The sequence below is a fragment of the Athene cunicularia genome (assembly GCF_003259725.1).
Source record: "Athene cunicularia isolate RWA chromosome 3 unlocalized genomic scaffold, athCun1 chr3_part1, whole genome shotgun sequence".
Classification (NCBI taxonomy): domain Eukaryota; kingdom Metazoa; phylum Chordata; class Aves; order Strigiformes; family Strigidae; genus Athene; species Athene cunicularia.
Window position 1 is genome coordinate 95,748,753 of NW_020799097.1, and position 25,085 is coordinate 95,773,837.

Below are 25,085 nucleotides of genomic sequence, written 5' to 3' on the forward strand. Positions count from 1 at the left end.
CTCAGAGTTCCTGCAAACCCTTATAAAGGCAGAAAGCCTTGTACAGTCAGAGGAAGAGTCTGTTTGGCAGCACTCTGGTTGCACCTTCAAAGCCTGAACTAGCTTTGTTTTGAGTTACTGTAACTATTAACCCCATTTTCATATGGGTTTAATATGTTTCCTTATTTTCCGCCAACTGGCAACTAATTCCCATATAAAGATACTAAAAACATAAGATAAATGGCTACCTGTCTCTAAGTAAAGCACCATGACACAGTAGAGCTCAACGTACAGTAAGAAATCTATGTATTTTATGCCCTGATAGAACATCAGGTGGGGAATACACCATGATACAAAAATAACGTAAGTAGTGCTCATGTTATTCCTTCTGCATTTGTATTCAGCCTTTCCATGCTGAAAATTTTAATGCAAGGTGAAAGTCAAAGGCACAACTAACTCAAATACAGCTATGCTTTATTCTTCCTAAACCTCTGACTATGGATTAGCAGCACTGAGACATGTTTTAGATTCCCCTGCTACCTCTGCACACCTGATTTGCTAAGCCGGAGGCATGAAGTTGGCGTAACTTTTAGAGGATTTGTTATTACTGTTATCCCACAGTGAAATTATTTAAATTAGAGGGAAAAGGAGATAGGATGGGGAAAGATACATGCAAACAAATCTCACTGCAGTAAAGAGTAAAATACTATTTGGCAGACCATATGGCTGGCACAGTATTCTTCTTGAAAAAAATCCTCAATATACCTCTGAAGCCTTAGTTAGGTTGAAAGCCCACCAGCCTTCCCCATGCCTCCTTCCCTTCCTTCTCACACAAGAAAAAACATATAGCAAAAAATATTATCCTCACCTAGGGATAAAACCAAAACAAGTATTTACCTGGACATCCAAATAAAGCAAATAAACACAGAAAAAGAGCACTATTTGTAGCTTGAGTGTCTATCAATCAACACAGTTTGTCCTACAGCCAAAAACCTGGAGGATCACATACTCTTGCTGTGTATGTATTTCCCTTGTATACATTTCTCTAAAAGCTCTTGCTTCCTTCCAATAGCTCCACTCACTCTGGTGATGAAGTGGCAGCTACTGTTCCAAGTAGCCAAAATCTCTGTCCATGCCTGCCTGCAACAGCAGCGCCTCAACTGCGATGGCACCCTAAACTGAGAGAGTTTAGTCTGTCTGCCACATACAGCCAAGCCAAATGATGATTCTGGTTTCAAAGTTGTAACTTCAGAATAGTTCCAGCAGGTTTGAAGTGAGACATGTAAAACCAATTGCTGAGCTAGGGGGAATCGACAACAGTCAGCATCTCACAGAGCTAGGCCCGTATATGGTTGTTCTTAATATGGTACTTTGTACTTTGCTACTAGAGACACATAAATATTTTATTTTTGGATTACAAGGGTTGCAAACAAGGTATGCCAACTAATGTCAAACAGAATAGCTCTACAAATTCCAGGAAAGTTACGTGCAAGGTTTAGACAACACATACCCAACAACAGGCTTATTCGTAGCTACAGTAATAAGAGACGAGACATATACTCAAAATAGTGACCCCACTGGAAAAGTCGAGGCACATTACTATAATTAAGCTAGAACATTTTCTGCAAAGTCATATTATGTAGACTTGTTAAAGTGGGGCTTATATCTGTTTATAAATTCTGGTATTGAGACATCATAAACTTTATTTTTCCAACATTTTTGAATATTATTCAGCTCTGTTCCTCAACCAATTAATTTTTAATTACTTTTAAAAAGAGTTTTGGTAAAACTAGCTGTCAGAAGTTCATTAACTAGAACAACACAATAGTGAACTCAAATATGAGCAATTCTTTTAGCAACTAAAGATGAGTACTGTCTGACACTATGCTTACATATCTTTCACATGGGGCATAGTACTGTCTCTCCAAGTATATGGTTGTTCAAACCCTTTGATATCTACTTCATCCCCAGTCTATGAATTAATGTGAGAACTGGCCTAGGATCAAAGATCTCTACTGATTGATCTGCACTGCTAACACATGGAAGTGTCAGCTTCTACTATGACACCTATGCCACACTGCCTTCTCTTAATGCACCTGAAACTCCCACAAGATCTTTAGTTTCACTTCATTAGGGCTTATCACTTACATTTATTTGGATTCACTGCATTCACTAATTTATGAGAATTTATGTTCCTTAAGGAATTTATATATATATATATTTACCGTATCCTATAGATAAAAACAATACAGACTACATAATTAGCAGCTACAATATTTTTATAGGGAATTTGAGTTACAAAACTATTATTTATTCATTTTCTTGCTCAAACAATGGAATGATGCTCAGTGATCTGTCACTGGCAAGCTTTTAAAATTAAACACTAGAAATAAATGGCCTCAGTTTAAATAAAATCATGCAGCAAACAAAAGAAAAGCAAAAAGGGAGCAATCTCAGCAACATATCCCCTCTTCATCATTATCTAGCTCTAGCCAACACCCACTTCCATAGAGAACCAGAAGAAAAAAGCAGGCCTTGCCGTATGTCCTGGAGGTTAGCAAACCTGGGCTGTTAAACAGCAGGAACTGGCAAATTCTAGAAGTGCAGAGTCCTAAAAAAGAGGCCTGCCAGATACTTCCCTCTCCCACTCCAAAGAGGTTTCAATTCAATGCCTTGCACGGTCTGTATCTCTGGCAAAAAGGCTGCAGTTTCGCATGTATTTAACTGCAGTCATACTCAGCATCTGCACAAAATTACTACTGCTAATTCACTCCACCACAGACTAAGCATGACATGTTACCTGCAATGGTCATAAAAACATTTCTGCCTAGTTCTCAAACCTGCCAGTTACTAGGTGTTCTTTCACTGCCTTTAAACTGAAGGCAGAGAGAGAGAGAAAGAGAGCAAAAGAAAATGAAAAAGAAAAGTGAAAGCAAGCGTATACAAAAAAAGTGCATCAGAGCCAGATTTTTTCAGCATGAAGTTCCAAATACTCACCACTCAAAATTCAAACCAGATTTTCAAAAAACCTAAGCCCCAGTAGTTTCTATTGTGATACTTACAATTAGATAGTTAAACACGTTTTAACAATCTGATCGGTTATTTAGTTAACAACTAATGAACTCTACTAAAAAAGACCCCAAAGAAACCAAAAAACAAACCCACACTTGTAACTTAAAATTACATTTATTTACAGACAAAACATTTCAGAAAAAAAAAAAAACATGCTATGTATTTTCTAAGCCGTTGTTATTTATTTAAGAAAATACGATCAAGATCTCTCAGATTTTTTTCCACAATATGTCACTTTTCACACAGCTGTGAGAGGATGAATTGTGGCAGTGAAGTTCATGGTAAGGATGAGATTTTGAGTAGAGGAATTCCTGTTCACTGAAGGTCATGCGTCAGAAATACCCTTTTCTGTATATCAGGCTTTAAAAGGACAACACCTCGCTTCCTGGTCTGAGCTCAATCTGCTGTGAATTTTCAAAATAACACTGATGTGTTTTTAGTGGTTCAATCTGTAATGGCTAAATCTGCAGTTAAAAACCCCCAAAGCCCAACAACAACAAAAACAAGGCTGTCATCCTGTAGCTGGCTGCACTCAGCCTGTCTGCTTGTGGTTTACTTGCAGAAAATTTCAGTAACAGAGGAACTGCTTTATTTTCAGGAGTGGGGGAAAGACATATTTTCCCAATATGATCTGTTCCTATTTATCTTCACACAAGTTCTGTGAGGGGGAATATAAGTAGTTTACAGGTTTAATATTTAGTTTATTTGTAAACCATTTCATTTTCTGCTTGAGCACAAAGAACAGAAAACAAAATGAACTCAGAGAGTAAAGGGAGCAATGAGTATTTTCTCCACTCCTAGTCAAAAACACTACAAATAATGGAGGGAAAAAAAAAAAAAAAAAAAAAGACTGGTTGATCAAAACAGTCGATGATCACACACACCAGCTAGGAAAAAAAAAATAGTTTTCTATTGACACTGTACTTAAAACTGCTACCTCTGGCAGCCTCAGATGGAAAACAGGAATTATCATGCTTCGGTCATAGGCCTGCAGAATGAAGAAACCTTTCAGTAACCCCCACAAAACACACTGAGCGAAGGTGCAAGCAACCTCCTAGTGGACAATTACTGAATAACCAGACCAGCAAGGACAGATCAATTGCCTAATCTCCCTCAGTCTGTATTTGGCCCATATTTGGACACATGATCAACATAGGATGACATATCAATTGGGACTGTAGGTATCAGAAGAGCCTACATAATTTTGTAGTTAATGTACTAAAGGTCTTGGTAGCAAAGATATCTAGGAACAGAGAGTTCCACATACATCAACAAATTTTATAAATCATCCAGTATGGAATAATTTAAGTACAACCCAGTAACACTGCAGTACATCTTGTGAGCATATAGTTCTAGAGCCAGGTTACAGGATCACAACACATGGATCAATGCGTTAAGACTACAGAGGACTGTGTATGGCCTGCAACAGAAAGTTTCTCATAAGCATTTTAACAACAGTATCAAAGCTCATTTATCAGGGACATGCATTTCTCTGGGGTAATACTGAGGTATTTCAGACTTTTTTTTTTTTTTTAAATGTTGCGGTTATGATCCCAGTTTTCCTCTTCCCTCCTCTCACCACTCAGGCAATGCTACCTAGCAGGATCAACAGCCCTGCCAGCTTTGATTCACACTCTCCAATAGAAAACAAGGGGGTGAGGAAAGAGGGAGGACAGAGCTTTACCCTCTTAAGTGCTCAGTTCCCAGTCAGATCTCCAGATAAGCACACAGATTTCAAAAACTCTCCAAACAACAGTGAATCCTTGTGCTCTTTGTTACCTTGCAGGAGATTTTCTCCTGTGTGAGACCTTCACACAAGGCCCCTGACTGCCCTGTCTCACAGAAGGGCTTCACAGACCACAGAGTGATCCACTCCAAACTGACTGAGGTACCATTATTTACTGATCACCTTCATGAGCTAAAACAAGAGTAAGAGTTCTGAGAGAGTACCTCTTCACCCATCCTTTATTCCATAGATACTATGGAAAAGAAAGAGGTGGATAAATGTGGCACTCTGTTCCTTGACACTCAGGGGAACAAGAACATTCAGCCCTAACATTCAAAACCAGCACAAGGTATTTTTAAATGTCTATAGGCTTCCAGGCTCCCCTTCTGAAGCTGACAGTCTGCAAGTCAGAAGTATCACAGAGTTTACTTATTCATTGTATTGGTAAACAAACTGGGAACAGTTCTTTCCCAACTCTTGATCACTGCAGGCTCGGCTGCAGGAAAGGTAGTCCAATCTTCCATTTCAAAATTAATTGCTAATATTCAACCAATTTTGACCCTATCTGTATAATGAAGAGTAACATTTTGTCTGGTCTTCTCTCGGTGTAGGCACTGTCTGAAGCACATTTACTTTCACATTGAGAACCCAGAGATACAAAGGACGGTCTACAAATGTTTCAGAGGAAGTTATTATTATTGGTATCTTCCAGGGAAGTCCTGTACACCAAATACTTGGGATCAAGCAGATGTAATGGGAAGTCTGTACTCTAAAGGAGGTTAGAAATGCAACTACCATCCTACCTCCCCTTATCTACCACCTTGCTTTTCAGTGTTAAGATCATCCTTTAGGTAAGGTGACAAACACTAACTTTGAAATACTGACTTCCACATGATGATGTCGTATGACTATGCACTACTGTCCTCTAAAGATTACTGCATATTAAGGAATATGCCACAATTCCCAAGCTTGTCCCTTGTGTTATTCTCTGAGTGATCTGCATCATTGCATGATAGGAAACAAGGCTCCCCAGGCTTGACAGGAGACTGCCTCCCACCACAAAGGAGTAAGTTCCCTTTCTGCCTCTTAAATTTGATTTAGCCTCCCTGCAGCCTCCCAGAAGGTGTCACCATGCACCAAGTGAAAAAAAGCCGCCCTTGAAAGCAAACCCCCACCCCAAATGATTATAGCTCCAGATCTGTACTTTAGATATTTCCTGGGTGCTGCTGGTCCACAGACATGGAGGCTCTTTCTCTTCACTTTCTCTGGAGCACAGAAAGGCTCTGACCTCAGATTTATTGAGTATGGTCAGCTAGACTCTCCTCAGGAGGAATGAGGAAACAGAGGTAGAAGAACCTGTTTGATGAAACTCTGAGTGCTGAAGCCTGAGGCAGGAACTTTGGCAGAACTAAACATTGTTTCTTTTAAGTCTGCCTAATTTTTCCTCCCCTTTGTCTCCAATTTGTTTATAATCCATATATTGCAAGAGTCAAATGCACAAGTTCTATCCAATCCGCAGAAAACAGCAACATACAAACCCTTGGAAAGGTACAATTTAAACAAAATCCCTTCAACTTAAGATGGTCCAAGCTTTCTATGCAACATTAGCAAAGATTTACTCTCTCAGAAAAAAAAAACAAACCAAACCAAACGCCCAACCCATGCCATTTCTGTCATGTCATTAAAAACTTCATTACCATTTCAGATAAGAGTTTTATTTCTAAATGCTGCAATAACTAGATGAAAAAATTTTAGCCACTTGCTCATCACAACAGCAATAAATTATGAGAGGATTAAATCAGTCTGACTATTGTGTGTACATTTCTCAGTTCACACTTAGAGCATATAGATTTCATTATGTAACTTCTAGAAACTACTGTGAAGAAATAGGCAGATTTCCCCTTCGACATGACTAGCAGTGAAGTCTCGTTATACCCACCCTTAGTTCAAATAACACCAACAATGCAGTCAGAATACTGGTAGCAAATTAATCTTATAGGGACAGTAAAGTACATATTAGTGGGAGAGGAGGAGTCTATTTCAAATATCCTCTGCAAGCTCTGAATCTCCATGCAGGCCATAGTGTATTAAGATACCCATACACCAAAAATGGTTCCAGTGAAGTCAACAAAGCTAAATGTGATGGGCTTTACAATTCATCTGAAAATTAAGCACTACATCACTACATGCTTCTCTAACCAAAAGTCTTGATTACATATTCAATACATTCAAAGTGATATCCATTTAGGAATCTACTGATGTAAAGTACTACACAAATTTGGCATTATTTTACTCTACATAAGGGAAAACCATGTACAACTGCTCCTAAACATGAGAGCAAAACTAAAGGACTTTTCCTTTCGCCAGTAAGCATCCGGTATTTTTGCTTTTACCCTCTTGATGTCTCATTTTCATATCAGAGTTCTTATTCGTACAACAGACAAACAATGAAATGTGAAAGTGATAGAGTCCCTGTAGATTAGCTTCTATCTTTACTCAAATGCTGTACATGTCTGTGTACACACAGAGTACTGATGATGTGCACTGCAAGCAATATTGGCAGTTAAAATAAGCCGACAGCAGTAACCTGATTTGACTTCAGAGAGTAGATCTAATCTTAGGACCTGATCCTGTCAGGAACTGAGTTCCATAAACTTACTGGAAATCAAGCAAGCTCAGCATTTCACTGGAGACACTCAGCACCTTACAGGTTCAAATCCATACTTTTTAAAAGTCACTTCCTATTTGTCCTTTGTTTACCCTGGCTTATCCTGAACAGCGAGGCTTTCCGACATAGAGATAACTTTGGAAATGATTACTCTCATATTCTTTGATGGCTTCAAAAGGCAGGAAAGAATCTCTCCCCTTTCCAAGGGCCACCCAGCTGAAGCACAGAACATTACTTTTTTCAGGCATGCTAGTAAGAGCCAGTAATAACTCAACTGAGTTGCCTTGGCCTTGAAATATCTGACCAAACTTGCTTTTGTTCTCAGTAACATATTTTCCTTCTGTATCTGCTTTCACACAGTTATCATTCAGACAACCCAAAAAGGGAGGCTGCCCAACATCTCCCCTTCCTGTCAACATAACCTCTTCCTATGACACATTCACAGCCTTGGTGTGTTTTATCCATCATACCTATCTCACATTTGGATGGAGCCACTGGGAAACACAGTGTAACTAAGTAGGTCTTCAAATTAAGCTTTCTAATGATTAAATATGTTAACTGTAACTAAAGCTGCTACCAGTCTCTTTCTCCAAGGGAAAAAAAGAACACACCCGTGGTGAAGAACAGCACCTCCTTTCCTAGATTCCTAATAGGCAAGAAAGAGTTGGACATACATAAACAAATAAAGGAAGATAAATTATTTCACCCCTTTTTGCCTTCATGTAGTCCAGTTATTCTGAGCCAAGACCACATTTTTTTGTCATTTCTCTGCATGATCTTCCGTGGCTATATACTCTGTTTCTGAACCAGGGGTTTTGATAAATATAGCCTATCACCATGATTTTTAAATTCTGCCAGGAGCAGAAGTGAGGTACTTCTCAACTGAGGAGATGCAAACAGCAATGAATAAAACAGTGATCACAAGCACTGCTGTGAGAGTAAGGTACTAGGGGGAAGTGGTACTGGAAAAGTAGCATCCCTTAGGATAGCAGGGTTGAGGGAAAATAGCACTGAGCCCATGCGTTTGAAGATGTAAGCCTGGGACGTGGGATCTGTGCTTTGGAGCAGATGGTATTTTGAGGCACAAAGGAGTTACCTATCCAGGGTTTTCAATTATGCCTCTTACCTGGAACCTGGTTTGTGAGCAGAGATACTTTCAGGACTGCACCTCCCATTCACTCTCTTTTTTGGTGTTGAAATATGTCAGCCTTGAGATGAATGTCTAACATAATACATTCATATTTTAAGAAGTGAGGACACAAATGTTAACTTCACACTGATGATGACTGATATGGTCTCACATTGTACAGTGGACCTGCCAATGATATTAATAAACACACGTGTGTTCATCTAGTATTCATTTAATTCTAGTATACACTCAAAACATTTGGTCTTAACAAAGCTCATCCTTAATCAGTATTAGTGTTCCAAGAAAGTAAACCTCTGACACCAGGAGCATTTGAAGAGAATTGGTTGTATCTGGGTACCATGTCTTCTCATATTTGCCTAATGCAAGAAAATCGTAGCTTCTCTGCAATCAAAGGTGTCACACTAGTATAAGCCTACAGCAAGAAATCAAACTGTTAATATACTCCCTTAAGCCACTATTCTAATTAATTTCATGAGCCACATACATTTGAAATCAAGCAAATCTATAAAACTATATTCTAAGGGTGCTGGTTTCTTGTTGTAGATCATTGATCAGTGTATTGCAAAGTCAATATTAAATTTTGGATGGCCGTACAGAAATGCATACGTTGTGATTTAAAGTTAATTCTCACAAACAGATGAAAACTCTTAAGTAACCGAAGCCATAAATTCATCACCTTTGCTCTCCAATGCCTGCAGCTTCACCTAATATCACAAAACTGATATTCCCACTTTAGTATGATGGACCTTAACTATCCACATTTGAACATTTTTTCTGTAGTATCTGCACAACACCTTTTGGATGAAATAACCATAAGTAAAAAGCTTTACTACCCTTACAAGTGCAGCTGTTAAATTTATACTGATCAGGAAGCTCAATAATATACACAATACCAAAAGACCCAACAGAATGCCACTTCTTCACTGTGAAAGGATGGCAACAGGTATGTTGTGTCCTTCCTCCACTTCATTCGAGCTCCAAACACAATAAATAATGAATAATTTTGCAAAGCAACTCTGAGTAACTAAACTGACATCTCCTTTTAGCCTCAGTTGCTATAATCTGCACCAAATTTATCCCACCCAGGATCAATCCTGAACCATAGCATGTTAACCCCAAACCTTGTTTGCATATCCTGTATAGTGGCTCTGTGGCTTTTGAAAAAACAGGGACAGCCTTGTGTAAACCACAGGCTAGCAGTCTGCCAGGCAGTCAACACCAATATAATCTCACTGTATCTGTTTTATAAACACGCTCAGGTGTTGGGCTATCAGACTTTGCTGCACTGCACAGCTGTTCCACGGCACACACCAGCTGCACTTACTCCCTCTTCATACAACTCCAGCTGTAGGATCCTAAACTACTCTACTGATAGTAACAAAGATGAGGCCCTAAAAATGGAAAATTAAATGTTTTGTTTCTTCAAATGAGTGACCCAAACGGCAGTCCCCTTTCCTCTGAATTTAGTGCACGAATGATCAAACAACAAATACTTCAACTTTACGTTCTCTCTGTTGTTGTCTTTTACCATATTAACTTCAGTTATGGGATTATAAATGATATACAAAATTACGAGTTAGGATGACAACTTTCAAAGGTGCTCAAAACAATTCATTCTACATTTCAAAGGGATCTGCACATCCAAATGTTCAGCCCCTTTGACAGCCTATGTATATTCATATACAGGTAGGCTCAACACCAGAGACACTCCAAGTACATCCATACAGGATACCTCTAGATGGTAATTTTTTTCACTGTAACAGCAAAGCTGGTGCTGCTCCAAACTAACAATCCAGACAGGCAGCTCAACTTCAAACTGACTTGACTTTGATAGGCTAGAAACCTTGGTTTATAGATACATACATCTACAGAGAAAGCTTCAGTGTCAAGAATCCAGCAAGACAGAGGCCCTGCATACTTGCCTGTTCACTACAACTGAAGGAAAGCATCCCCACAATCAAGTGGTTGCAGAATTAAAACAGAAAAAAAAACAGCTAAACCATACACCCAATAGCCTGTAAAAGCTATGCTACAAGGAAATAGAAATGTGATTGAAAGAATCCTTCTTTTAGAAAAGGAGAGTAAGAAGAGCAATTGACAGATGAGGAAGAAGCTGCAAGAAAGATACATATCTAAAAAGTATCAAGCAGAAACCTTATTTCAGTAGTTGAGGTCTCAGACCCTGTCTCCCCTCTGTAAAAATGAGGATACTGACACCTCCATTGCAAAACTCTGAGATTAAAACCGTAACGCTTGTGCCATACTTCTGGGTGACATGAAAGAACACAGTTTCTCCATCCATTACACTTCCTCTTCGGAATGCTGTGAAGATGACTATGCTCAAGATTCTCCAGACTCAGATATTTTGCTAATGAATTTCATTACTACCTGAGACAGATAGGATCTATGTATCACTACATGTAAAACAAAAGCAAACAAAGGCCTCTTCTGGAACCACTGGTATAAAAGGCTGGATTATTCGTTTTATAAGAAGATTTTTATACCTGAATTATGAGTGAATGCTCACCCCATCATTTCCCATCACTGACGTCCTCCTTAGTTTGAAGGAATTATGTCAACAGAAATAGAGGCAAAAATCACAGGAGAGAGAGGAGATAAGGTGTTATATCACAAGTAGATGCAGGACAACTAAGTATGTAAAAACTTGTCTGACCAGTTCACAGAATGCAAAATTATGATGAAGTTATTACACATTATCTCATGGCTCACTAAAACTTCAGACCATAAAGTAATCAGGATCAGGAACACTTTGTGCACTGTGAAAATTAATTAACCAACCTCACCTGTTACCACAAACACTGAGAAAAAACAAGCAATACTGACAACAGCCATTTTTATGTTGTGACCTGTTATGACATTTTGAAACTTTTATTTCAAAAAAGCCTGCTGAAAATATGATCTTCCTTATTTGTGTAATTCAGCCTGTTACAAAGTGGCTTCACTTTGTTGTCCGTCTGTCTTATTTACATGTTCCCTGGTTTGGCACACAACTTAAGCTTTGCTGACTCACGTGAATAAAAACACTCTCCCTTAACTACTCAGACAACTACTGCTTCCCCAAGGGCAGTCAAATACATTTTTAAAAGTTGCAATAACACACCATTTATTTCTTTTGCATACTTCCATTCTGAAAAGTGTAATTTGTATTTGGTTATGCATTTTCTATGACTTTTGCACATCACTTCATCTTGACACACAGACCCAAAACCTTTGTAGATTTTATGTTGTAGTTTAGGACATTATTATCCAAAAGTGAGATAAGTTTTCTTATTTTACAGCATAAGCTCCTCCAGGAAAAAGCTATGAATTTTCTGTTTCTGCATAACCTAACACATTGTGAGTGTTACCAAAGAGAAAGTATTACCTCCTGCATTCAAAACTGTTACCCTGCCAGAATGTATGCATCCACGCTTCGAGAACGTTTCAGCACTTTGCTCCTGTCTCACTGGGAATATCACTACCATCAAGTACTAAACACAGGTTTTATGCACCTTATTTTCATAAGTGCATAAACCATCTCAAGACATCACATTATTTGTACCGTAAAGCTGATTAACCATGCATAAAGCTTATACACAGGGGTTCTGCAGACCGCCACACTGCTGCTGGGAAACAGATTTTACTTGCTAGTCTGCAAACAGGGTGAAGGGCTGATTCACAGTTGCTGGAAGAGCTGCAAACTTTTTGGCAGTTTTACAAAACATTTGGCCTGTAATTTGTCTTACTGATCACTGCCACAATTATGCCCAGGTTCCAAATAGAAGAAGCCCATACAGTCCAGTGGGAGATTGCTGTAGGGAGAAGAGGTTTCACCAGAGCTGCCCTCATTTCTCAATCTGTCTCCCTTCCATTTCAGACAGATGCTTTTTTTGACCTCAGTCTTCCAGGAAGAGCATAAAAGACAAAATTACGTTCTCACACTTCACATCTGATTTTAAATCTGATTTTAAAAACTGTAAACTTTGGATTACGTTAAGGATTCTGAAAGCTTTATGGTATTAATAACACTGATGCAGCAAAACAGTGCTTGGCTGGAGAACGCACACATTTTTTAAACCAAATATAACAGTTGGAACATGTTAGAGCCTGTCAGTTTGATGTCCAGAGTATATTTAAACAAGGCTAGAGATCTGTTTCATTTTATTTGTTGAAATATGCAATGATTTACTATTGTTTTATTAATGAAGTATCATCATTAAAAAGCAAAAAGTTAAGGGTTTGGGTTTAGTTTGTTGATTTTGGTTAGGCTTTTTTTTACTTTAAAAATGCTCCAAACAATACCACTTGTAAGAAAACATGTATATACCAAACCAAAGAAAAGGCTCGTTGGTCAGAACCAACAGTTCTGACCAATAAATTCCCAAGCAGTTCACAGTGCACTCACAAACTCATTCATAAACAGTTCAGAAGCTGAACTTACTACAGATACAACACCAAAATAACCACTGATGAAAAGACAGCTGGGTAACACTTTCTATAGACTGCTGAATCAGGAGCCTGAATTCTTCATGGGACTTCCACATATCTGAAAAATTTACAATAGGCCTCAATTCTGAGCAATACAAAAAGTGAAATATTAAACATACAAAGAATTCAACTGATAGTAATTCAACTACCCATCTCCCTAACTCAGCTAGTAGCACAGAGAAATTGCTATGTATGCAACTAAACGATACACGTGCTCTCAACAGTCTCAGCAACAGGTAACACCATTCAAAGAAATTCCCATTAAAATCAATATAGGCTTGAATTGATGTGGGAGACAACTTGTGCCCTCCAGTCATCACTGTACGGCACACACTACAGACTTAAACTTCTTTTGTGTTTGTTTATGGTATATTGGGTTTTTGCTTACTCACATCTACCTAACAACAAAACTAATGCAGAAAATCTGCTTTTTCCACTCTGCTGGGCTATGACAGAGGTCAAATGTAGCTATCTATTTTTTTTATACTATACTACTGTTGTACAGTGACCAGCTTTCAAAAAAGGATTGGGACCCCACAAGTCCTACTAAATGATACATACAAAAAGAGAATATGATACCCTATCCAAGGCATCTTGCAACAAACCAGCAAAGCAGACAAAGAATGAGCGTGAACTGGCAAGGAAAGAGCACCTAAAGAGATCATAGGAACTCATCTAGGTCCTGGCACCTGGGCTGCTAACACACCACAGAATTGTTAAAAATCAGTTTAACTGAATTTGTGTTTTAAAACCTTTTACATTGCCTTCCAAAAAAAAATGCATATGCAAAGCCACCTCCTAAATATGACCCCTAAACCAATATTCTTTTTAAAGTAATGGATTTTACTACATGCATATAAATAAAGTATTACATAAGAATCGTCAGAAAGAACTACAAGGTTTTGCTCTTTAAGTGAAAAGCACTGTTGCTTGCTTCTCATGCAATGGGCAACACTTTTACAAAATCAGTATGAGAGGTTAATAAAACTCTTCTTTCCTCCTCTCAGAGCATTGATACGGCTCTGAGAACTTGCTGGCACAAAGAAGAAAGGTGTGGAATAAAACCTAACAAAGCTTATCTCAGCCCAGCGACATTAGTACATAAGATTAACCCTTATATATCATGTTTGTATTTGACTGTTGTCCTTGGTAGTGCTCTAACCCAACTACTGATAAAGAAAAAAGCTCAAATACAGTTAATACCAGCTTTCATGGAATTATACAGAAAAACTGTGCAGTATAAAAGTGAGTGATCCCAAGCATTCTTGAAGATATATGGAATATTCAGAATTAACTAGAAATTTGGGAACCATGGACTCGATCATAAGGGCTGTCCCTCTAAACCTGTTAACTCCTTGAAGAGAAACACCACATCATGCAAAGCATCAGGATCTCCAAATATCTCCAGCAAAATTTCCACTACTACCTCTCCCCTTGGGATTCTGAGCTAGGGACATCAAGGAAGACTGAACTGATAAGATGCTGCTAAGCTACTGCTACAGCCTTTCACACTGGTGAGCATTTTCCTATTATTTCTTTTGGCTTCCCTAATCTTCCTTTTTTTAACTTGTGCTTGGACTCTAATTCTTTTGAAGATGGAAACCATCATTTTACTTTATAGAAGAACAAAACAAAACAAAACAAACACTAGTAGGTATTTTCTGTGATTAGGAGTCCCTGAAAATCCCAACAGTCAGTACCAACTAAAATTTTACAAGCATTCTCATTGCTTGGGAGAGTCCAGTTTCTAGAGACAGATCATGTTCCCTCAACATCCCACTGACTCTGCTAAAACCAGAGCATTTTGCTTGAAGTTCAAAGCTACTATATTACACTTCCTCCATCAACCACTTCTGTAGTAAAACTAACCGGAAATTCAGAGCATTGCTGCTTCTGATTGAAGATCAGCCACCAGTCTGATCAGTTAGCTCCCTGATGCTTGCTGAGAAGCACAGTGGGGACATGCTCTGGATGAGAGCGGCTGGGAAAATCCCATAGAGCTTCAGATACTGAAGATGATCCTGACTCTTACTGACAGGAGGAGCTCACTGGTCCACTGGAGTGACAAGAAGAGGGAAAGAGGTAGAGTGGTGGGAATAACAGCAGTATGGATATATGGGAATCAATAACAAGAAAAATGAAGGAAAAGTTAAAACAGACAGCCAATACTTGAGAACAAGGTGACAGCAGTAGATTGAGGAGAAAAGAAGCAGGCCATGAGGTCAAATGTTCAAGAGGTGCAAAAGCACTATGGGGTTACAAGGAAGGAGAAGGCAAGGGAACTCAGAGGAAAAGGAAAAAACAATATTCCTCAATAAATCCCACTATAACCATGTAAGAAAGAGAACAAAGTGGACATGGCATGAGAGACCTTTAGCCTTTCCTTTTCCAACACATTCTCAGACATCTTCTTCAAAAACAATGGATCAATCTTACCTTGAAGGGAAGTTGGCAGACAGCGCAAAGACTTATGCAAAGAGTAAATATGGTCCCAGCAACAAAACTGTACTTGCAATAGGTCTCTGTAGAGATCTATAGCAGGACATTTCATTCATGTAGCTTGTTAGCATTGCCAACATCAAAATCCTGTATGATCCTGTAAAGGTCACCCTACCATTTCTTTTGACCATCTTGAAGCCAGAACAGATAAAGAAAGATGGAGAATTAGCAGCACGAAGACAGAATTGATGATAAAGAGGAAACTGAAAGAAAACAAGGAAGGAGGAAACACTACTGTCTTGCTGTCTTTTAATCTGTGAAACAAAGCAAAGCAATTCCAACCATTTCCTCATCATCTGTATAGAGTATGCACCAATCTTCCCTTCATGTCTCCACCACCTTTACATCTCCTTCATTGCTGCCACATCACTATCTAAAGATACTTACAAATATTAACATTGACAAAGCCATATTTTTTAATGACATTAAAAAGGCCAGTGTACTGAAGAATGAAGAGTTCTAAAGTGAGTAAGAAACCCTGATCCCCCACGATAAGAGGCTTGTTGCGTATTTATACTTTAAAGCACTGAATGATACTAAGTTTGAAACAGTAAGTGTTAAGTTTGCCTACTCTTTACTTAAGATACAGAGATACAATGGGGGCTCGCTGCTCAAACAATGCAGACGTGAAATTTATTTGGTAACATCTAGCTATTATTCATGCTTTTTTGTTCCTGCCTGTGATGAAATTGCCCAGCAGGACACCAGAAACAACCAAAATTATTCTATTGTCTGGAACAATTAAATCAGCTCAAGTTAGCCGATATAAGGCAGAAATGGCTGCCTGTGAGCCTCTGATAGAATCAAACTTTGCCTTTTTTAATTCTAAATTCTTTTACATCTGTTCTTCAACAGTTCAAGCCCTACAGAGTTTAGTGGGGGAAAAGCTCTTAGAACTGTATAGCATTTCTCTAACACTGCTTCCAATAAATGTTAAAACTCCTGCTATATTTAATGGGAACATGCCAATATCACCAGGTTTGTTAGCTGTGCTATTCAGAAATATGTGAAATCTTGGCTTCTGTAACTTCTGTTAAATCACAACAATGATAATTTAAGACTTTTTAACCCTTAGAGGAACGTGAGAGAACACTCAGAAATCAACTTTAATAACAATTCAAGCTACTGACTGTGAATAATGATCAGAGTAGATATTAATTCTGCATATGTTCTTACATCATATTCACTTGCATTTCACTTTACTAAAATATAGTGCAAAGTACAGAACTGCCATGAAAGTTACCCAATCTCTATAATTATTTATTAGCTTTACAGCTGCAGTTTCATATTAATATTGCCGAATATACTTTTAAAATCTTCTAGTGATTGTCTGCCAAACAGGAAAACAGTCGCTTACAAACACAAGGTTAAAAGGTTTTGTCAGTCTTTGGTAATGACCACTTTGCCCCCAGATGGTAGAAACCCCTGTAACTGCTACAATTTGCATGACTCAAAAGGGCACGCAAAACACCCCCATTCTTCAGACCTTGCTCTTGACAAAAGGTCTTGTTTGGTTACCCCCCAAACTGGCAGTTTTCCAAGATGTCTTTGGACTTCTGATCATATTCCACACCCAGATAGTTCCAGCCCTACCTTTCCATGTGGATGGAGGGAAAGTCTCAGTCCTCTCTGATCACAGATTTCCCATTACTTGCATACCCTATTGTTTCCAAAACCTCTCTTATCATGAACTGTAGATAGACATCTTTTTCTTACAGTCTAACAACTGGAGTGAGAGAAAGGAGATGAAAGTAATGGGTAAAGCAGAACTGAATTCAACCAGTCAATTCCAAGCAGAAAGGGTCCCAACTCTAATTTTTTACAAATTGTACTCACAGCCTCCCTTCAAAATTTGAAACCCCCCAGAAAGTTCATTTAAATGGAAGTTTAGTTAGGGCGTGGAAACTAATCACACTTAGATGCCAAGTCCTACAATTCCAACTTAAATCAAACCCTCATTTTGGCAGTATTTAAAGAATTCTGGACAGGGAGGGGAAACTTTTAGTCCTGATGGCTGAGGAAAGCAGAAACCAGGCTTCCATGTGCAAGATTTGCAGAAGAATAATAAATCAGTAGAAGTAAAATAAAAGTAAAGGATGTTGTTAAATATTATTTATTCTTGGTTTTCTCTTGGAACACAGGCCCCAGCTGAGGAAAGAATTTAAACACATGCCTCCATGAAATGCAGTGAATCCCACAAACCCAGTGAGATCAATGGTTTACTTGCAACCATGAAGTTCTGCATAGGGTCTATAGAACTGCCCGAGCTGGAATTATGATATGCACTGTCTCAAAGCTGGCGCAAGAAGGGTATGCAGGAATCATTTTCACCCCACTTGGACATTTCTCAAAGTCCAGATTTGAATTAACACCTGTGAACTGGACTTTGTTACCAGTAACTTTGTTCTAACAAGTATTTTCTACAGAGTTCATTAGAATTACTTTCACTATGTGGAACTTTGTATCAAGTATCAGTATTGGTGTTAGCAACAATAGGATGAGATTGGATGAGATAGGATAAGTCATGGTATCAAATCCTGACCTACATGTATGATAATTCAGTACTAAGCGAAATGCATGCTCTACTACACACTTTTCATGCCCTGACCAATTTTTTTCACATCTGAAGTGAGACTTCAAAAGCTATACACTGAGCAAAGCAGACAAAAAACCACCCCCAAAACACAAAAAAACAGATCAGTGAGCAGCATACAGCCTTCAACTAGTCAATTTGCCTATGCCAGCTCATCCCCATCTCCTACATGTGTAGCTGCCAAAAGGGCAGCTGGAGTATGTGGGGCAGCAGCAACTACTCATTACCCTCCTCCAGGTTTCTCTCCATACCTCATCTCTTCCTTTCCCCACTTTGCCTTTTCTCTCTCCTTGCAGTAGCAACCACAGAGGCAGCTTTCCCCCCACCCCCTCTATTGCTTCTCAGCAGGCTGGGAAGCACTGCAGGTAAGCAGGGGCTGTTAGGAGAGAACATTTCTAGCATAGAGTAGGAGTAGATTTATGCAGCTGTAGAAAGGGATTGATACAAGATAGTGGGTGAGCTGCGTGGTGACTGTACCACATCCCCAGCAGAGAGGGAAAAGAGGAGGCACAGGAGGAGACAGGCAGCAGGAGAAGGCAAGGAAGACCCCTACCTGTACAAAGTGCTCTCCAAAATCTCCCATCTCCTCTTGACAACCACCCACCCTCACAATTACGCTGAGTCCCTGTGAAACCCTGCTGATCCCCTCTAGCTCTCTCACCCTCGCCCCCCAAACCTGACAGACATTGCTCAGCGACAGCCTTGTCATGCAGAAACCTATCAAACAGGACAGCAATTTCCCTTTCATTTCAACAAATACTCTTCTGATAACAATGCTTTTCAGCAGCCCATGAACCACAGTTTAGATGAGATGTAAAGCTTTCACAAGCAAAATTCTAGGCCTTTCAACACCATCAGCACAGATAAATCCAGCCAGCAGATGAAAATAAAAATACACTACAATCACACTCTGCTAGCCCAATGCCAGCCTTCAGCAGTGCATGGCACAAGCAGAGGGTAATGCATGGGGTGACCTGCACTAAAATGATGATGATTCCATTCTCTGTCTGCCAGCTCTAGCAGATCACCTGCTGACTGAAAGGAGTTCCCATTTCAGCAGCAGAAGTGGCATTTTAAACAAACAAAACACAAACAAACAGAAAAAAACTCTGATAAGCACCTCAGCAGTCTTTCCAGTTAATTCAGATTAGAGGCTCTGGAAGGAGACAGTTCTGATTCTCACACCCATGGACAGCTCATGGGACCAAGAACTCAGAGAAGTTTTAATCCCTCCCCTGCTACTGCCATTTGGGTGATGCTTGGAGCTCCATTAACCTAGGTGTCTAACTGTACGGACAGCAATTTAAAGACCTAGTCTTTCCAATACGAAAATTTCTCCAGTAGTACACGATAACCATAACAAAAATATGTAACTCAACAGTACAACATGTAAAAGAGTGCACTTCTTCCCCACGCTGTTTCCCATCACCAACTTTTATTGAGCTATGATATTAATTCCTAATAAACTTGCTTTATGCAATGGTGGCACAGTTTCATGACTAACTTCACAATGACAAAATGGAAATGTGAAACGATGCTTTTAAAAAAAGTATAATGTTTCAAATTTAGATCTTAAGAAGCAGCACTAAAGAGAAAAAAAACATAGTATGGAAGCTATTTAGGACTAGCAAAGTAAAGCTCACCAAGATCTGCATTTTATTTTTTTCCTGACAGTGTTAGGGATTTTTTTAAGACAGCAGAAAATTAAACTTGTTTCATTAAACTAAATATAGCAGTAAAATATTTTCAGTGGAAATAGAGGCTTTTCTTGCTAAACGTTGTGATGTCCTCACTGATTTAGCGAGTCGTGCTACTTAGTCCGCAAAAGGATTTCTTAGGACGACTCAATAGGTTTTCTTGTGTACAGCCAGGCTAATGGCTAAGACCCTTAGATGGAGTCTTTGGCATAGGTCCAGTCACACTGATTTCATCTATCCTCAGCTCTGGAAAGTGAACTTGAACTCAGAACCTATGCTACCAATCACCCAAACACATAAACATTGATTGTGCTAATTCACAGGAGTGTAACCACAAGACTAAGTATCAACGGAATTTTCCTTCCTGATTAAAATGTAGCTGCATTACCAACCCAAGTGAAACATTTACATATGCCACACATAAGCAAGCTAGATAAAGATATACTTTATTATTACCTGAATTACCTAACTCAAGAAAATATAGCCACAGCTTTCATGCTATTATGGGTTTTTTTTCCATCAGAACTTGCAGGTTTATTGTTCTGTATTTCGTATTTTTCAGAATGAAATTTCTCCAACATCTTCTTGAACACTCTGTGCCATCCTGTATAACATTTTATGCGCTTATAGAAAAGCCTGTAATGTCATAAATCCAAAGCTCTCTTTAAAACTGCAGTGTAGCCATGACTAAAAAAATCTGCAGAACTGACACTTTTACTGTGCTATGTCTGTATTGATGCACCACTGGAAAAGCAGCCATCTTCTTAATTGTCACTATACCTTTTTTAGCAACACAAACAAATATTTTATATTGATCTTTAAAAAAAAAAAAAAAGTATATACTTTGTTAAAAGCTTCCATCCAGTAAAACCTGAACTACTGTTTTAGGCCACAACTTTGATTCTTTTTAATTTTTATATAAATATATTCATAAGGCTAAAAATAATTTTTGCAACTGCGGAATATTCTGTAGATAAAAGGAACCAGGATTTTGCATATTTATCTGACATCCTAATACAATAGATGCTATCATGATTTCAAGCTTTGTACTTGTTTATCATCAGTGTTTCTACCGTAACCATGGCATCAGTATATAGCATAGGCTTAACGGTGAGAAAAATACCCAGTATTTTCCTAAAAAAATTCATGCCTTCAAGAAAACACAAGGATTTGCACAATGGCAAAAAACAATCAAAGTAGATGACCTTGCTAAAGAGAGAAACAGTTTCTTTTTAGGGGAAAAAACCCAAAACATTATTTCTTTGAAAATCTTTTTTGCATTTTGGACTTCTGACAAAAATCTAGAAATATATTACAGGATAAGTAACAGAACCTTGACCCTAGTGCAGATACTATAAAACAAATACTGAAATTTCCTTTACAAAAATACATGCAGTATTATACGAGATTTAAAGAATTAAAGCTATTAATGCATTGACAAGAGCTGTTTTCAGCACATGAGTGTTTTCTCAAACCTATTTCAATGGTGACAGCCCAGTCCTGTAAGAACTGTTGCATCATTCTGAAGGAAAAGAGAAGCAGCAGTTCAGAGTACACCTAACACACTCAACGAGTATGTGGTACCCAGCTGAAATTTTCAGGACTGAGTAAAGGGAAACCCTCAGAATGGCACAGAAAGGCTTTATGATCTCCAAGAGTGTTTCTTAGGTCGCATTTATTTGATATTTTAGGCAGTAAGGACAAATGGGTTCCTGTGACTGCTGCTTTTAATGTGCTTGTTATAAAGTTGGGAAAGAGTACTACAAAATTATTTGCCTTAAATGCCAAGAGCGAAATTAAGGAATTAGTCCTCTTATTAAACAGAAGAGACTGTATTGTACCAGAAGATCTTAGTCTAACATTGGTTTAGGCCACATGCATTTTCCTTGTACTGTGAAACCCATTCATTTCATAGACGACTTCTCTTTTTCAGGTTTTAATACAGACTCCAGCACCGATGAAGATACCAATAAATCTATTTACTTCCCTATAGACTCTAGAAAAATTCATGGCCACGGGCCTTATTTTAACTCAGTGAAATCAGACCAAAAGAAACTAGTGTGATTTTGGGAGAGCCCGTTTTCTGAAAGTCCCTGTCTATTAACAATCCAATAAACACAGTTGGTATTACAATTACAGCAACACATTCAGTAAATGGGAAGATTTTGAAAAGGGTAAAGCACAATCCTATAAATACTTGCCTCCCCATCAATTCTGTGATACAGAGTGGGTGGTGTACATTGTGTATTATATGTACTGCACAAACACAATCCAAACTATGAGCATTTACAGCACAAAACGAGGTAAGTGATGCTTCAGAAGCTGTATTACATTGAGCTGACCGGTCATGATCCACTGCCATGTCCTCAGTTCTGTCACATCAACAGACAACAAGCGTAGTCACTCCCTCATCTCCTCCCACCCTGTGAATGCTGGACAGCAATGAATCCTGGTGCAATAAAACACAGCATTTGTCTGATTCAGCTATGTAGTTCTTGCCAGATAATGTTTACAATGGGCCTCAATCTGTTAAATTCCACTATTTATCTAGGGAACATGTTCAGATGTTTGAGTTCACCTTAAAAATCATAGCCAGGACACACCCCAGCACACTAGCCCCACCAAAATTCAAACTTGGCATCTGCAACCTGCAAGGTCCTTCCAGATCTGGGGACAAACCCACAACATGTACCACAAGGAAAAGGAACGTAACAAATTACTATTCTTTCACTAAAAATCTGCGGTGATGTCCTTGTCCCATTGGTCTCAAAGATGAAACCCCCGTTGATTTTGGGAGAGCCACAACTTGATTATCATTCAATCCAGGTAAAAGACATCTGCAATACTGCTGCATTTGTCTTTTCCTGATTTGGCTATTTTTCCTCTACCTATCACCCAGTTTTACCATCTAGGCTTACTAATGTGTAGCTTTTACAGAGCATCAGAATAATCTAGATACTCATTGCAGTGTAACATATGTAGCAGAAGTGAAAAATATTTTAAAGTTGTAAGCATCAAAGTTTTAACAGTATTCAGCTCCTAATCAGCATAAATAGAGCCTAATTCTTTCATACCTTTTCATCATTCTGACATCTCTTTATACCACTGTATTAAGTAAAGAAGCCCCAAAGAATGCATGAAACTCAGAGCTATTAACTCTTGCTATTTTTACTTTGGTCCTCGGTTCTTTGTTTGTTTGCCAAAGAAATACTGCCCCGACTAGTATCCTTGACCATAACAAATAAATGCACAAAAAAATTAGCATAGACATTTCAGATGGCTGGTCAAGCAGGGCACATTTAAAATGAGAAGACAATTAATATTGTTTTATTATACATCTTATCTAGAGGCCATACCATTTAACTGTTTAACTGCAGAAATGTGAAATGTGTATATTCACGTTTCCTGTGTTTCCTTTTTTGTTTTCTTGATTTTTCCATGTTAAATCACAGTACCAAGGATTTTACAGCTTTTTTGTACTCCCACTGAGGCATGTTAGCCTCTGTGTCTTTAAGATGCTGTAGAAGCTGTTAGACATGTTGTGTACACAGGCAACAGAATTTGCCTGGTTGGGGCCAGGAAGGACCCTTCTACAAGTTTCGGGCATTTGAAGAGGCATTGCATTAGCTCTATGCATAAAGGTATAGATCGTCTGGGGGAAGGAAGGAGGAGCATCAGTGTTGATGCAGTGAGCTTCCGAGTGGCATGAAGACCCCGAAGTGTCTCGTATCAGAGGTCAGGTCTGAATTTTTAAGGCTCATCACTGCCAGGCTGACCAAGAGCGTTCACACTGAAATGATGAACTCGGTCTAAGCGCTGGATCTGGGTTTTGCACTAATGTTCTGTATGGATGCATCTGGTTGGGGTTTTTCAAACACAATAAGATAACTAGACTTGTATTTATGCAACATAATTTCAGAAATTGAAGTGGTAATTACACATCTCTGACTTAGATTCAGCATATTTTTCTTTCCTCCCTTGCCTGTAGACCACATGCATTAGCTATACAGTAACCATGACTATCTCGGTATAACAAAGCGTGGAAATAATTAAAAGCCTTCAGAGCCATTACATGCCCTTGGCAACCTAGCTCTGCAAGACAGATGTTGCATCCAGAGCCATGCCACTAAGAACCATATGTATGTGTATGTATTCACAGTGCGAACACTCACCCAGTCCTCGAAGTGGCGGCTCCCGTTCTGCAGCAAGTCCTCAAACTGTATAGTGCAGTTAGCTACAAAATCGTCGTACCCGATGGGGGCATCATGGAAAACAGCCATCTCTATCTTCCTGCCATTACAAACGTCGGTGACAAACTCATCGTTCCAAGCAGGGCTGTTGGTCTTTTGCTTGGTTGAGGTCTGCCCGATCCTGGAGTCGTCCACATTGAGGGCTATGTAAGGGTCCAGCAAAAAGGTCTGTGGCCTGGGACCCACCGCATGCCTCAGAGACCACGCCGTGGGTTTCAGATTCACCGCCTCGCAGATCTTGATTTTCAGCAGGCCATTGAAAACCACCATGGCTGGATGGCTGCACTTTTCCTGGGATTAAACACTCGCACAACGCTCTCGCACCGAGAGGGACGGAGGGAGGGAGGGAGGAAGGGAGGGAGGGAGGTCTCGCCAATAAATAGGAGGGCAGGTCTGGGAGTGGGGGAGCAGGATACAGTGCGGGTCTCTTCGCCTTGCTGCTGCTGTTACCTTTGATTATTTAGCCTTTGCTCTTGCGACACCCAGTGAATACATTTATTTTCTTGCCCGTGTTTCTAACGGAAAACAAGGGAGGGGGGCCGCCGGGGAGGGGGGAGGCGCCCGCGGCTGCAGAACCCCCCGAATGCAATCAAAACCCGAGCATAATCAATCCTTGGGGTGAGCAAGAGCCTTCTCCCTTCACCTAGACCATAATCCTGGATCAGTCTGTGCCGAGGCGGCAGCGCCGCGATCCCAGGCTCCTGCCCACGCCAGTCCTGCCCGTGCGCCGCACAACAATACACACACACGCATACACACACACACGCACACACACAAATCAGAGACACCGGCCGACCCACCAGCCCTGCCTACTGCACAGCCTCCGCTCAGCGAACGTCCACCCGGGGACCTTCCATCCGCGCCGGAGCCCGGAGCCGCCCGTCCTGCGCCGCCGCCGCCTCCTCCTCCTCCGCCGCCGCCACCGCCGCCAAGGCCAAGGACCCCGCGGAGCGACCCCCGCGC

At 39.6% G+C, this 25,085-nt stretch overlaps 1 protein-coding gene across 1 annotated transcript in view; it reads right to left on the reverse strand.

The window, feature by feature from the left end:
* PRKCE (protein kinase C epsilon) overlaps window positions 1-25,079 on the reverse strand; it is a 301,137-nt gene extending 276,058 nt beyond the window's left edge. The window contains exon 1 of the mRNA XM_026845495.1: window positions 24,045-25,079. Within this exon, the coding sequence (XP_026701296.1) occupies window positions 24,045-24,392 (348 nt within the window). The 5' untranslated portion in view covers window positions 24,393-25,079. The remainder of the gene's footprint in view (window positions 1-24,044) is intronic.
* Between the last annotated feature and the right edge of the window lie 6 nt (window positions 25,080-25,085).